The following is a 14,171-nucleotide window of genomic DNA, read 5'->3' on the forward strand; positions in this document are numbered from 1 at the left end:
AAGAACATCAGGTTGATGTTTATTCATTTTGTGTGCACATATGCATCTATAACAAATTAACTGAAGACAGATAGGATGCCATTTTCAACCATACATTGTCTTTTGTAGTGAAACTTTAGATCTACACCATAGCTGGAAGGTAAGACATTCATACTCCTTTGGGGGCAAAAGAGAATTCATGGTCTATCCATTCAGCATTCATAGAGGCATGTATATACAAAACTGTGCATCATTGCATTTGGTAAAACGCAGTTTAACATACAGTGATAAAGGTTATTTGCTTTTCATACAGGATGTTAGAATGTGGGATATACAGGTATACACACACACACGCACACGCGCACACACGCACAAGCACACACGCACACACGCACACAGAGAGAGAACTGAAGGATGCATACATTATCTCTTGAGATAAATACTTTGTGAAGCATGACGTCACACCACAGACAAGTGAGAGCCTATAGGATGCTGTGAACCAATTATACAACAGCAGTGGTACCCATTAACCAATGAAATATTCAGTAGACGACGCTGAGTACTGTCTGCACTTTTAAAATAGGCTACTTTACATCTTTACATCAAGAGGACTGCAAAGTCAGCATTCAACAGTACAGCTCACACGCACACACACACACACACACACACACACACACACACACACACACACACACACACACACACACACACACGCACACACACACGCACACGCACACGCACACACACACACACACCGTAAAATCCTGAGTGCTAGTTTAACTCTGAGAGGGTACAAATTACGGGTCAATTTGGTTCCATTTGTACACTCTCTGAGTCAAAGGTACAGTAAGTGATATTCTTTGGCTAAAACGCACTTTAACCTTTTTTTCGTTCAAAGGTGAAAGCTCTCTATACTCTGCATCGCAATCATTGCTATAGAGTGTTTGTTCAGAAACAGGAGTTTCACTGCCTCTCCAGCTCGAGAAAAAAAAAACGTTTTCGGGTGGGATACCAATTTCATCCAATCAGAAGAGAGAACCCTTTCATCAGCTTCAAATTTATAATATTCCAATAAAATAATTGTTCCATCACTTCCATATTCACTTGCTTATCCGGTATCCTGTGTGTGAGTTCTCTGTCCTGTTTGGATTACATTGATATCCCGTTTGCTGAAGAAGTTGAGAGAGGGAAGAGACCCCTGTTACTGAACAAACACTCTATATAGCAGCAATGCAACACGCTTTAACCTTTTAACAATAAACCTTTTGTTGTAACCCAAAAATATAACTTGCAGATACCTTTAACCCTTTAAGACCTGGAACGCATCTGTGTCATTTTTTGATTTGAACTAAAAAAGCATTATTTTACACTTTGGCTATTCAAAAATAGCAGATATACAAGCTCATAGCGCGGCACCGAGTGCCGCGCTATGAGCTTGTAGATCTGCTATTTTTGAAAAATCAAGAACATTTTGTGCAAATCTTTGAATATATATTGTTTTAAAGCGAACATTTTTAACTCTAGTCTTTGCTTCTGGGGGGTCCCTGGAACAAAACATTTTGAGATGGTGGTCCGCGGCCAAATACGTATCATTTTGGGGGTCCTTGACATGAAAAAGTTTGAGAACCACTGACATAGAAACATATGTTTTTTTTAGAAAACTGTTGGGATTTAGAAGACATTATTTTGTAGAATCGGCTTCAGGTCTTAATGGGAGAAACTAACAGTGAGAATGATAGTGTGCCACTCCACATGCCTCCAGTGTCCCGCTGCTCTCATTTGATGGCCTGCCAGATGATAATGACCAGGATGGTCAGGACCAGGGACAACACGATGGCCAGGATGCACATCCTTTTACGAGACTTCCTCTGCAAGAAGATACACACAACACAGAAATCAACCCTTAATCATTATGAGAGCATCAGATTGTAGTCCTAAATCTCAGAAGTATACGTTTGCGATGGGTTCCCCTGCCATTTATGTGGAAAGTAAAAAGAGTATATTTTGTTCTGCGACAGTTAGTATGGTGACAATGAATTTTCAAGCCATTCTATTAATTGCCTCTGTGGTTAGAAATGCATAACAAGTGTGATGATTTGTGGAGATTATCTTGTTGAACAAAACGTATTAATATCATGTGCCTTTGTTTGCTGAAGAGCTTGTTTTCATAACGCTGGGTGGGCGTTTTGCAGAAGAAAGAGTAGAAAAGCCAATCAGATGAGCCAATCAGATGAGCCAATCAGATGAGCCAATCAGATGAGCCAATCAGCGTCTGCGCTCAGGGCCCTGTGATTGACAGACGCCTCTAATATTTGAGTAGCATATTTTGAATTATCAATTTCTAGTCAATGGAGCAATATTTTTTTTATTTCTTACTCACCTTTGGGAGTTAGATCATGGTAAGGTAAATACACAACCTAAACCTCTACCAAAGTGGTCGGGCCCTTTAAAGGCATAACTACTGTTCATGCCGTGCACTAACACATGCGTGGTTTGGATTCAATCGATAATGACACATTGATCCCATCATTCTACAGCCAGGTGGTGTACAGCTGGGTGGTGATGTGTGCAGAGCAGCAGTGTTGATTTCAACGACTAAAACTATGACAAAAAATGTTCGTCGACTACCTTTTATCACTGACTATAGCTAAATAAAAAACTAAATCAAAGCTAAGCTATGATGACTGAAACTAAGACTAAATATATTGACAATTTCGTCAACAAATAAAAACTAGACTAAAATGTTAGTGAGGGACTAGTGGAGAGATCCAGTAGAACTAAGACAAGTATGTTTGGTTGCGCTCAGGTGTTGCGCTCTGAAAATAGCAGATCTACAAGCTCACAACGCGTCGCGCTGCGACGCGTTGTGAGCTTGTAGACCTGCTATTTTCAGCGTGCAACCAAGTGAAAAATGAGGCACCGCCAAATGAGGCACCGCCAAAATACATTTTAGTCGACCCTATGACTAAAACTAAATCAAAATTTGCTGTCAAAATCAACATTACAGAGCAGGTACTGTATGTACCTTGTAGTATGCTGCCCTTTGAAGCTGGGCAGTGCCTCTGTCCACATGGACCTCCGCGCTCTCCACGTTGGCCTCGATGCTGTCTGTGGGACACATGACAGTCATGGGTACATAGGATTGAATGGTAACTTTACTAGAACGCATGATGCCAGCTTAAAAAATGTTTCCCGACAGCAACAATATATAAAATAGATATCTATTCACACATACTGTGCAGTGAGCACATGCACAGATGGATAACATTTAGAAGTAAATGCCATGCACACAGCACCTTCAAGCACCTCAAAGTGTGATATGACTAATGGAACAAATCACTATTTTTTTCTCTTTGTTATTGTTTTAATTGCTGCTAAAATGTAGCAGAAAGAAAAAAACTTTCGTATGTAAGATGTAACAAATCTTGCATCTTGATAAAATGCCACTATGCCAGATCTAATTAACATTTAATTACCTATTTATTTTTCTCGTGAAAATGTGTGCAAATCTGTGAATATATATATATTTTTAAAGCGAACATTTGTAACTCAAATCTTTGCTTCTGGAGGATCCCTGGAAAAAAAATATTTTACAAATGTTCGCTTTAAAAAATATAAATTCAAAGATTTGCACACATTTTCGCGATAGTTTTTTGTTGCAGATATACAAGCGAGTGCCGTGCTATGAGCTTGTATATCTGCTATTTTTGAATAGCCAAAGAAATCTAAAATGACAGAGATGCGTTAACGGGTTGAATGGGTTAAATAGAGTACATGTGTAGAAGAGGAGGTAAGAGGAAGGACTACAGTACTTACCGATCATCTCTCCCTGGTCATGGATCATCAGCGCCAAGTCTTTGAAGATCTGGTTCACATCCATAATGTCCGACTGAAAGGAATTGACAAAAAGAGAGTATAGTGATTGACAGACAGTGATGGCATGCGTGGCATTCCTTCCTCTAATACAATGCTTCTCAAAGTGGGGTCCAGGGACCCTCTGGGTTCCTTGTGGGGGTTCCAAATGGACCCTTAGAGGTCTGCAACTCTGAGAGTGTACCAATGGAACCAAATGGAAGTTTGAGAACCACTGCTCTAATAGAATACCTCCAGCAAGTCCTGGACTATATTGACAAAATATTTCCAAATATTTCCCATTTTTTACCAAATACCTCAATATTAATATTGTGGGAATGACTGTTGGTGCTTTTGCTAAATATTCACACAATGAGATATGTTGATAAATAATCACCAGCAATCACCAGCAAAAATAGCAGATCTACAAGCTCATAGCGCGGCACTCGGTGCCGCGCTATGAGCTTGTAGATCTGCTATTTTTGAATAGCCAAAGTGTAAAATAATGTTTTAGCTCAAATCTAAAAATGACACAGATGCGTCTCAGGTCTTAATGGGTTAATAGACCAAATCATCATGACATCACCACAACCATAAAATGTATTTCCGTGTGGATAACGGTAGCAGCATCGAGCAGACTTTATTAACCTTATTTCTGGAAAAACTGGACACTTATATTACTTGATACTTGATATTGTTATGAGAAATACATAATTTAGTTCTAAATAATAACAAGTTCACAAACTAGACATTTTATATTGTGTGTAGGCTAAATGTTCAGAGACGATTCTACCCGGAAATACAGCTCTACACTTTGTTTACAAACATTCTGATCCATTGATGTGGATCTGTAGGTGGAAGTATTGAGTGAAGAGAAGTTTCTCCGTCTGGTGGACATATTTTGTTTTATGGCAGAAAAAAGGGGATTTCATACAAAAGGGGGTGTTCTGAGAGTCTTCCCATGCAGAGAAAAGGCTTTCAACAACCTACAAGCATATTTGTTTAGCATATTTATTTAGTGCAGACCATGTGGGGACATCATAAATCTGGTCAATGAGGAAATACATAGTCCCTGGCATAGCGTTAGCGATAACTTGCTAACGCTATAGTGCTTGGCAACGTGTCGTCACCACGGGGGGCGTGTCATAGTAGCTGCAGACATACTGGTGGGGGTCAATGTTAAGTCAACCTGTTTATCCCCCACCAAGATGTCCGCCGCTCCAAATGCCACTTGTTGACGCCCCCTTCAGGATTTTTTGCTACGCACTATACAGTAGATACAGATACGATAGTCTCATACAGTAATATGGATCTGTTGCCCAGCCCTACAGTACCTCCAGCTGTCTGATGTTGGTCTCCCGTTCCTTGATAACCTCCAGATCCTCCTCTGTGATGCTGACCTCAGCTTCATCCTGAGTCTGGTCTTGAGCCCAGTCATCATCCTCTCTGCACAATAAGACAATCACACATTAACCACTTTAACCCTATAGCATTCCTAATGTGGGGCTAACGACCAGTGAAAATAGCCGATCTACAAGCACACAACGCGTTGCAACGCAACACGTTGGGAGCTAGTCGATCCTGCGAAGAGGCTATTTCCTGCGAAGAGATTTGATGTAGAGGGAAAGGGAATTCAAGGATCTATTATAGAGCCTCTGTCAACCAAGTACAGTATAGGGTTTATGTGGTTTATGTGCATGGCATGGATTTAGAAATGCTATAAAGTCTGTCCAGAGAGATAAATGTGCCCATACACGGCAAAGAACATTGCTGGAGCCAATGTGGGTGGGCTTTTTTTTGGTTTGTTTTTAAAAGACGTGTTTATATGTTGGGGGTATTAGTTAGTAGGCTATGCCACACCAGAAGTGGGAAGTTAACATGCTGGTGATGCCTCATGTCACATAATCAAGTTATAAAGAGACACAGGGGTGTAGCCTCAGTGTGGGAGATGTAATGGGTTCTTAGCGCAAATAGACTAACACAATTAAGTGCCATAAAACAAGAGTATACCTAGCACAAGTACTAATATACCGCTATAGTCTCACGTAGCCAGACGATTGGATATCTCTGCCGACTGTTAAGAGTGTCCGCCCTGAGATTGGGAGGTCAGGGTTCAATCCCTGGCCAAATACCAAAGACTCTAAAATGCTACCCGATGCCTCCCTGCTTGGCACTCAGCATAAAGAGTTGGATTGGAGGTATAAGTCCCTGCGTCAGGTCAAGGGGGGTGTACTACTTGTACATCATGGCTGGAGGATGTAAGTGTACATCAAGACGCCTCACGCTACAGAAACAGTTACTTTTCAGGATTCAAATTAAAAAGTACCAAAGTAGCAGATACAAGCTTCGCGCCGCATTTCGAGCTTGTAGATCAGCTACCTTTGGTGCTTTTGTGTGATACTGTAGTATGATCAAGTAGCGCGTTAATTTATGAACAAACACAAAAAGTTAGAATATGGACAGTGATCCTGACCTATGGGCCACGTGGCTCGGTAGTAAGGCTACTTACTTGGATGGCAGTGAAAACCAGCACTATAACAAACCTATACCCCCACTGCTTTGAAAACCATTAAAATATGAAAAACCGCCCTGAAATCTGTATATTGGTTCTGTGGTGCAGTTATTTTTCTTAACCCATTAAGACCTGGAACGCATCTGTCATTTTTTGATTTGAGCTAAAAAGTATTATTTTACACTTTAGCTATTCAAAAAATATCAGATATACAAGCTCATAGCCGTGCTATGAGCTTGTAGATCTGCTTTTTTTTAATCATGAAAATGTGTGCAAATCTTTGAATACATATATTTTTAAAGCGAACATTTGTAAATCAAATCTTTGCTTTTGGGGGTCCCTGGAACACAATATTTTGACATGGGGGTCGGCAGCCAAATACATATAATTTTGGGGGTCCTTGACATGAAAAAGTTTGATCACCACTGAGATAGAAACATACGTTTTTCAGAAAACTGTTGGGATTTAGAAGACATTTGTAGAATCGGCTTCATGTCTAAATGGGTTAAATCGACAAAATTTTTCCACCCTGTTTTAGGCCATTCAATGAATTTTGATATACAACCAGATGTATATCAGCAGGCTGAGATCTCTGATCGTCTGGGTCCAGGAGTTCAAAACTTTTAATCCCTATGCGAGTGGATCAGATTTGGATTTGGGGTGTTAAAGATTTTATTTGATTAATCAAAACTTATTATCTCTTAATTGACATAATGTTGGCTGAGATAATTCTATGATCCCAGATCGAATGCCAAAGTGATCCCAATGCAGTTTTCTTCCCTCAATTTTGACCTACACAAAATCCAAAAATCTGATCCACTCGGATAGAAATTAAACGTTTTGAACTCTGGCTACTGTATATGCGAGACTAACACAGCAAACGAACACATGCAGGAACACTATACATTCTGCAGTCTACAACCTCAGCAAGCCAGCAAGCACAGAGGATTAACTAGAGGCAGGCATGTCACAGAACACATTGTAGCATCCATTGACCACCGTGGCTATCAGTATCGGGGCCAATTAGTCAGTCACCACAAACATACTTTTCAAATGTCACCAGCTGCTCATCCACATTGCCACCATCTCCCTGCAGATTGGAACAGTGAACAATCATCAGACCAGTACTAAACAAACAGGGGATTTATATCCTCCATTATTCGTAGTTATTTATAGTACTTGTGATAGCTAGAGATAATGTTCAATTGAATTTATACACAAACACAATACACAGACAAAATACATTGTTATTTGTACATCATGTCTTCAAATACAGTAGCATAAATTAACTATGAAGTCCAATAAGACTGCAAATGTTAATTTGACTAATCAATATAGTTGATTATAAAAAAATATCAAATTGGAACTTTTTCCAATTTCTATTAACTTTGATTTTTTGACATATATACACGTGTGTGTGTGTGTGTGTGTGTGTGTGTGTGTGTGTGTGTGTGTGTGTGTGTGTGTGTGTGTGTGTGTGTGTGTGTGTGTGTGTGTGTGTGTGTGTGTATATATATATAATATATCGTCACTGCCGGGTGGAAACCTTGTAAGTCCAAAACCATTATTTTTTAAGTATTATTTTTTAAATTATTTAAAATTGTGAAAATAGCCGATCTACAAGCTCACAATACTTTTCAGTGACACCCTTGTATGGTGGAGTAGGGCATTCATTTACAAAAAAAAAGAAAAAGTATGGAGATACAAGCTTTCCGCCTGCCAGCAACGATACATAAATATTATGATACATAAAATATATTTCGATTAATCGAAAAAGAAGCAATGGATAGAAACATCCATAAGAAGATAATGGATGGCTGCAGCCCTGGGCCAAATGAAAAAGCATGTTCCCGTCACCATGAGGCGGGTCCCGGCGCGGGCCCTGGCCACAGACTCCTTCTCCTTCTCGGCCACTCGTCGCTGCACCACCTGGAAGTTGTTGAGGGCTGCGGAGAAGTCATTCATCAGACGCTCCTTCTGGATCTTCTGCTGTCTCTACAGGGGAGAGAATGACAGCTTATTATTATCTGTGGATTTACTGTGTAATTACAGTATGGAACAGTCTCTACAACATGGTGCACCACATGCACTTTCCCCCCCGACCATACAAACACTTGAACACTTGATAATAACGTATTGCATTATATTACAGTAAAATATTATATTAGTTACTTCTATGAACAGGTGCATTTTTGGAAAAACTAATAATATGTTTGGCTTGGTGACCGATAGCCTTGATACAAGTCTGTCATATATTATATGACAGTCTTGGAGTTAGTCAAAAATAGTCCACTTCCGCACTTGGGGTCCGTACATCAACATAAACCTTCAGATTTAAAATATAAAGTGCTTACCCCATGGCCAAGGATGTTACAATTATGTAGGGTCACTCAGAAGTACCCGTATATTCAGTATTGTTCAATAAAAAAGCATTTTAATCCGATCATTGTCAAATTTTCTCTGTATTCCTTCATTTCCCCCAATGATGCTTTCAACTACGCCACCCTAACGGTTGGGAGGTGTATTGTGCTCTGAAATAATAGAACTGTATGAAAGAATCTGACACCGATCGGATTAAAATACTTTTTATTGATCAATATGGAATATACTTCTGAGAGGCCGTACATAATTGTAACATCCGTGGCCACGGGGTAAGCACTTTATATTGTAAATCTGAACGTTTATGTAGATGTACGGACCCCAAGTGCGGAACCACTTGAATTAACTCCCAAGATGTTCGTATCATTATGACCGATGACCGTCTTGATCCAAGGCTAGGTGAACAACAGCTTTGTTGTATTGATCAGCAGGCATATTAAGAAGTGTACACAGCCATTTATTAAGGGGAAAAAAAGGAATGCACCGCTAGCATTTTATGATCAAACATTTGCAACATCTTGTGCAGTATTGCACACAGGACAATACATGTACATGTCCAATGATTTTAAATCTCAAAATATGGTAATATATTGAATGGACCACATGAGAACTTAGAGAAAACAGACTCACTTGTTCTGAGGGAGAGTGTGGTGAAGGTAGGGAGCCTAGCTCTTTCAGGTGGTTGTTGGTCTCTTTAGCCAGTTGGTTGGTGTAGTGCTGCACCTGTTGGCTGTAGGAAAATAAAGACAGATTTATACTTAGTTGCGTACCAGTGTCTCGCACCGAAAATTGGCAATCTACAAGCTCCCAATGGGTCCCAGTTGACGTGTGGTGTGAGCTTGTAGATCGGCTATTTTTGGCACGCAACTAATTGGAAATCAGGCGTGAGTCTTCAGATCCAAACAAATGCCTCTGTCATTGTGTAACGCCCGAGATTCGCACCCAGGTCTCTCGCGTGGAAAGCCACAGTGATGGAAGAAGTAGTCACATGTTTTACTTAAGCAAAGGTATCAATACTGCAATGTAGATATACTCTGTTACAAGTAGAAGTTCACAAGTTCAAAATGTATAAAAAATCGTTTGAAAATAGCCGATCTACAAGCTCACAATGCGACGCATTGTGAGCTTGTAGATCTGCTGAAATGGCCGAATTGTATATTGGGCTGAAGTGTTTAATGTATGTTGTGTAATAATAATCAAAATCTACAAAGTACCTTAACTAAGGTTTTCAAATAATTGTAGTGGTGTAAAAGTACAATATTTTCCTTACTTTAAGTAAAAGTATTGAAAATTGAGAACATGTACTTAGTTACTTTACACACCACTGGAAAGTGGTGTGTAAAGTAACGTAACATGTGTAAAGTGTGTAAAGTAACATGTTATCCACTAGCCTAAAGAGGAATTCCCCCTTGGGCGGGGGAGATAATAGGCTTTTAGGTCATCAGGCGAGGCCTTGAGCCACTATACTGCTACAATTGGACCAGTTGTTTGTTGTGACACAATAATGACATCATGTAGGCTAACAGTGCTGATAACGTTGGATGGTGTCATCTTTGAATTTCCATAGATAGACCCAGTGACGTCAGGAAAACTAATGCCAAAGTCCATACTTACAGTTTCTCCTGGAGCTCCGGGGTGTCCTGTCTCGTCCCCATCTGGTGCAGCATGGTTTTGATCTGGCCAGCTGCAGAGCAAAGCACAGAGACGTTCAGTCACCGGGAAACTGAGAATCCCAAGGCTTCAAGACTATTTGTGCAATTGTTGTTAAATATTATAGTGCAGGGGTCTTCAACAGGGGGTCCTCAGAGTTACTACAGGGGGTCTGCCAAATCTTTGTGTGGTTGGGGACCATTAGCAGATCTACAAGCTCACAACGCCTCACGCTGCGAGGCGTTGTGAGCTTGTAGATCGGCTATTTTCGGAGAGTCAGTGTAAAAAAGTGAAAAAGAGCAGACCAAGTACAGAGCCAACGGTCAAGTTGACTAAATATTGAGGGTTTAAAAGGTTAACTGTCTGAAAATACTCATTAGCATGAATCCATGTATGAAATCTGTATACATGTATGAAATCTGTAGTTTCATCTGCAACATAATTTTATACAATATTTAATGGGGGTCCCTGCTTCATCTCTCTCTCAGCTGGGGGTCCCTGACCTAAAAACATTGAAGACCCCTGCTATAGTGATAACTAATGTCAGGCAACCTGGCAAGGCAGTGTGGTGTGAATACCAGTAATCGGACAACTGTATTTTCTTTGTTGTTAAAAGGGATTGTATTTCCTATAGACGAATCCACAGAGCGCTCCCCTGGCGCAATCATAACTGCGGTATCAGAATGCACACCGCAGCGCTCTGTGGATTCGTCTATAGCTTTACATGTATAAATATATGGTAAAATTGAGATCTAACTAGCAAACTGGAAAGCAAGTCTATTTATCTGTGTAACTTCTGCAGACTCAATCCCACCAATTAGGGATCCCCCCGGTCGCTGTCCGGGGTGCTGAAAATGTTTTTCAATACTTTGATTTGTCAAACTATCTCCAATATACTGTATACCTTCCTTGAAACCTATTTTAATAGATGCAAGTTCTACTATGCAGAACTCTGTTGCTTAGATCTTTATTGATAACAAAAAACATATGTAAAATAAATACTTTGTCACACCATTATCGAAAGGATAAAACGCCCCAAAAAAAACAGCGGCTTATTTCCATTACGGTCCTGTCATATATATGTGCAAATTATGTTGTGTTGCATGATGTGATGTGCATGACTGTGTAATTGCACTTAAGTCCACGCAGCCAAAGTTGCCTAAAGTGTCCTAGTGCATGTGCATGTCAGTCCAAGCATGAAGGTGCAGGAGAATGTCCTTGTGGGGAAACTAGGGGGTGGGGATTTGGTACCTGAGAAATACAGGTACCAAAACATACTTGTTCAGGTGTTTTGTAATTTACATTTATTGTTGCTCGACCACAAATGCAAGACAGATGCTAGCTATGATGTTTACCTGGTAGAGAGCTAGAGAGGTGGAGGGCGAGACCAGAGAGAGAGATTGTGCGTGTGCGTGTGCGTGTGCAGGTGTGTGTGTGTGTGTGTGTGTGTGTGTGTGTGTGTGTGTGTGTGTGTGTGTGTGTGTGTGTGTGTGTGTGTGTGTGTGTGTGTGTGTGTGTGCGTGCGTGTGCGTGTGCCCTACAACATTGGTTCTGAAAGTGGGGTCTGGGGGGTACCAGGCGGTCCCCAGCTAAATTAGTTAATAAAGCGTCACAATCATTTTAACCCCTTATCCATATTTTATACTTTGGCTATTCAAAAATAGCAGATATACAAGCTCATAGAACGGCACCGAGTGCCGCGCTATGAGCTTGTAGATCTGCTATTTTTGAAAAATCTAGAAAATGTGTGCAAATCTTTGAATATATATATATATATTTTTTTAAGCGAACATTTGTAACTCAAATCTTTGCTTCTGGGGGTCCCTGGAACAACATATTTTGACATGGGGGTCCGCTGCCTAATACATATCATTTTGGAGGTCTTTGACATGACAAAGTTTAAGAACCACTGCCCTACAACGTGAACACTTACTGTTCTGGGTGATCTTCTGGATGTTGCTGCTGCATGTCTGGATGAGGTTGCTGAAGTCTCGCGGTAAGGAGCGGTAGCCTTCCACTCTGCCGTACGACATCCTGCCTGTAGATGTTCAGACACTCACCTATATAGAACTAACAAACACAAGTACAAAGTTACTATTACAACACTGCGATACAATATAGGTCATGGGTCTTCAACAGGGGGCCCGAGACCCCTAAGGGGGTCCTCAGACACGATTGTATACAATATGTGGTGGGGGTCCCTGCTTCATCTCTCTCTCGCCTAAGGGGTCCTTGGACTGAACAACGTTGAAGACCCCTGAAATAGGTTAATGCAGTGGTTCTCAAAGTGGGGACCCCCTTGGGTCCTTGAGGAGGTTCCAGGGGCCCCCTGGAATCCCCTCCTGGCAGGGGGTCTCCAGCTAAATCAGTTTAAACCACTTTAACCCTATAAGCTTACAACGCGTTGTAAGCTTATAGCCATGGCCATGTTAAATTACAGGATTTATCACTTTTTCTCATTTGAAACTCAAACACATGCAAAGCCATTCTGGAGCAGTTGTTCTCAAAGTGGGGTCCGGGGACCCCCAGGGGTCCTTGAGGGGGTTGCAGGGGGTCCCCAGTCAAATGATTGATAGTCAGGAACCAAATGGACCCTTATGGGTCTGTAACTCCGAGAGAGTACAAATGGTTCAACAAATGGTTCCATTTATATACTCTCAGAGTTATATTAACATTGATTCTACAGTGTATATTGGGGTCCCAGAGATACAAATGCCATCAAATGGGGGTCCATGGCCTAATGCATATCAAATTGGGTTCCTTGAAATTAAAAATTTTCGGAATCTCATATAGTCTTTAAAAAATGTCTCTTTTGGGGGTCCCTGGCATATCTTTTCAAATGGGGGGGGGGGGGGGGTTCGTGGGTTGATATGTATCAATTTGGGGGTCCTCAAAGTTTGAGAACCACTGTTCTAGAACGTCCACATGTCATGTAATCGTCATTTGACCATTAATGATTTTAAACGCCAATAATGGCATTTTTTAAAATCCAATATCCACCCTCGACGCTGACTATTTTGTATGTAGGCCGACTAATTATAGCCTATAACGAACAAGTAGGACTGCTATCAGAACCTGTTGGCACCGCTATGTCATCATAACAGGCCTTCAACAGCACAATAAAGCACATAAACAAACATTCATCATACAGAAATATCGGCAACCGGCTCGGCTGACAATGTGAGCCCGTCAGTAGGCTATAATCACAGACTCATAGTCTCTCTAGATTCTATCATATGGAGTGGGGGAAAGAAAAGCCATGTCACCAGACATTGCATGGCTGGAACAGAAACGTCTCAAAGAACAAACACACACGTCTCTCACTTTAATAAAACATTGAAGAGGAGATGATCGGTGCGACAGAGCAGATCCTTTTAGTGTCTGTTTATTCTAGGATACTTCAGTAAGAGACTGTGGTCCATCATTCATCACTATGCAAAACAGACATATAAGCTTATAGCTAAAATCAGAAATAGTAACAACGGTATCCATCCACATCGTCAGCATTGATCCGCCGTATTGATGTTGTGCTACAATGTAACCATCCGTTGACATCACTGACAGTTCAGCCTATTTCTCTCTCCTGTCTTTATTTCTACAGACGACCATGGCAAGGATTAGAACACATTCTACATGCATCAATAGGCCTATATTTAATACAAACTCATGCGAATTCACTTGTAAAATGCCTTACTTTTCGTCGATGATATTATAACGGTGCCTCCAAATATAAATGTGGTTTATTAGATTTGTTGGAACGTAGAGCAGACCCAGCCCCACATGCGCGACGTCACCGTCA

The 14,171-nt window shown here is 40.8% G+C and overlaps 1 protein-coding gene across 1 annotated transcript; it reads right to left on the reverse strand.

The window, feature by feature from the left end:
• Window positions 1–1,702: 1,702 nt before the first annotated feature.
• Window positions 1,703–14,171, reverse strand: stx12l (syntaxin 12, like). Its single transcript, XM_080427086.1, has 10 exons — window positions 14,067–14,171; window positions 12,306–12,442; window positions 10,337–10,406; window positions 9,353–9,452; window positions 8,201–8,338; window positions 7,390–7,433; window positions 5,166–5,277; window positions 3,796–3,868; window positions 3,005–3,087; window positions 1,703–1,847 (listed from the first exon to the last, which is right to left on the reverse strand). The coding sequence occupies exons 2-10, from the start codon at window positions 12,403–12,405 to the stop codon at window positions 1,755–1,757; spliced, it is 813 nt and encodes a 270-aa protein (XP_080283212.1). The 5' UTR covers window positions 12,406–12,442; window positions 14,067–14,171; the 3' UTR covers window positions 1,703–1,754.

This window comes from Gymnoscopelus braueri, assembly GCF_963280865.1.
Source record: "Gymnoscopelus braueri genome assembly, chromosome: 4".
Lineage (NCBI taxonomy): Eukaryota > Metazoa > Chordata > Actinopteri > Myctophiformes > Myctophidae > Gymnoscopelus > Gymnoscopelus braueri.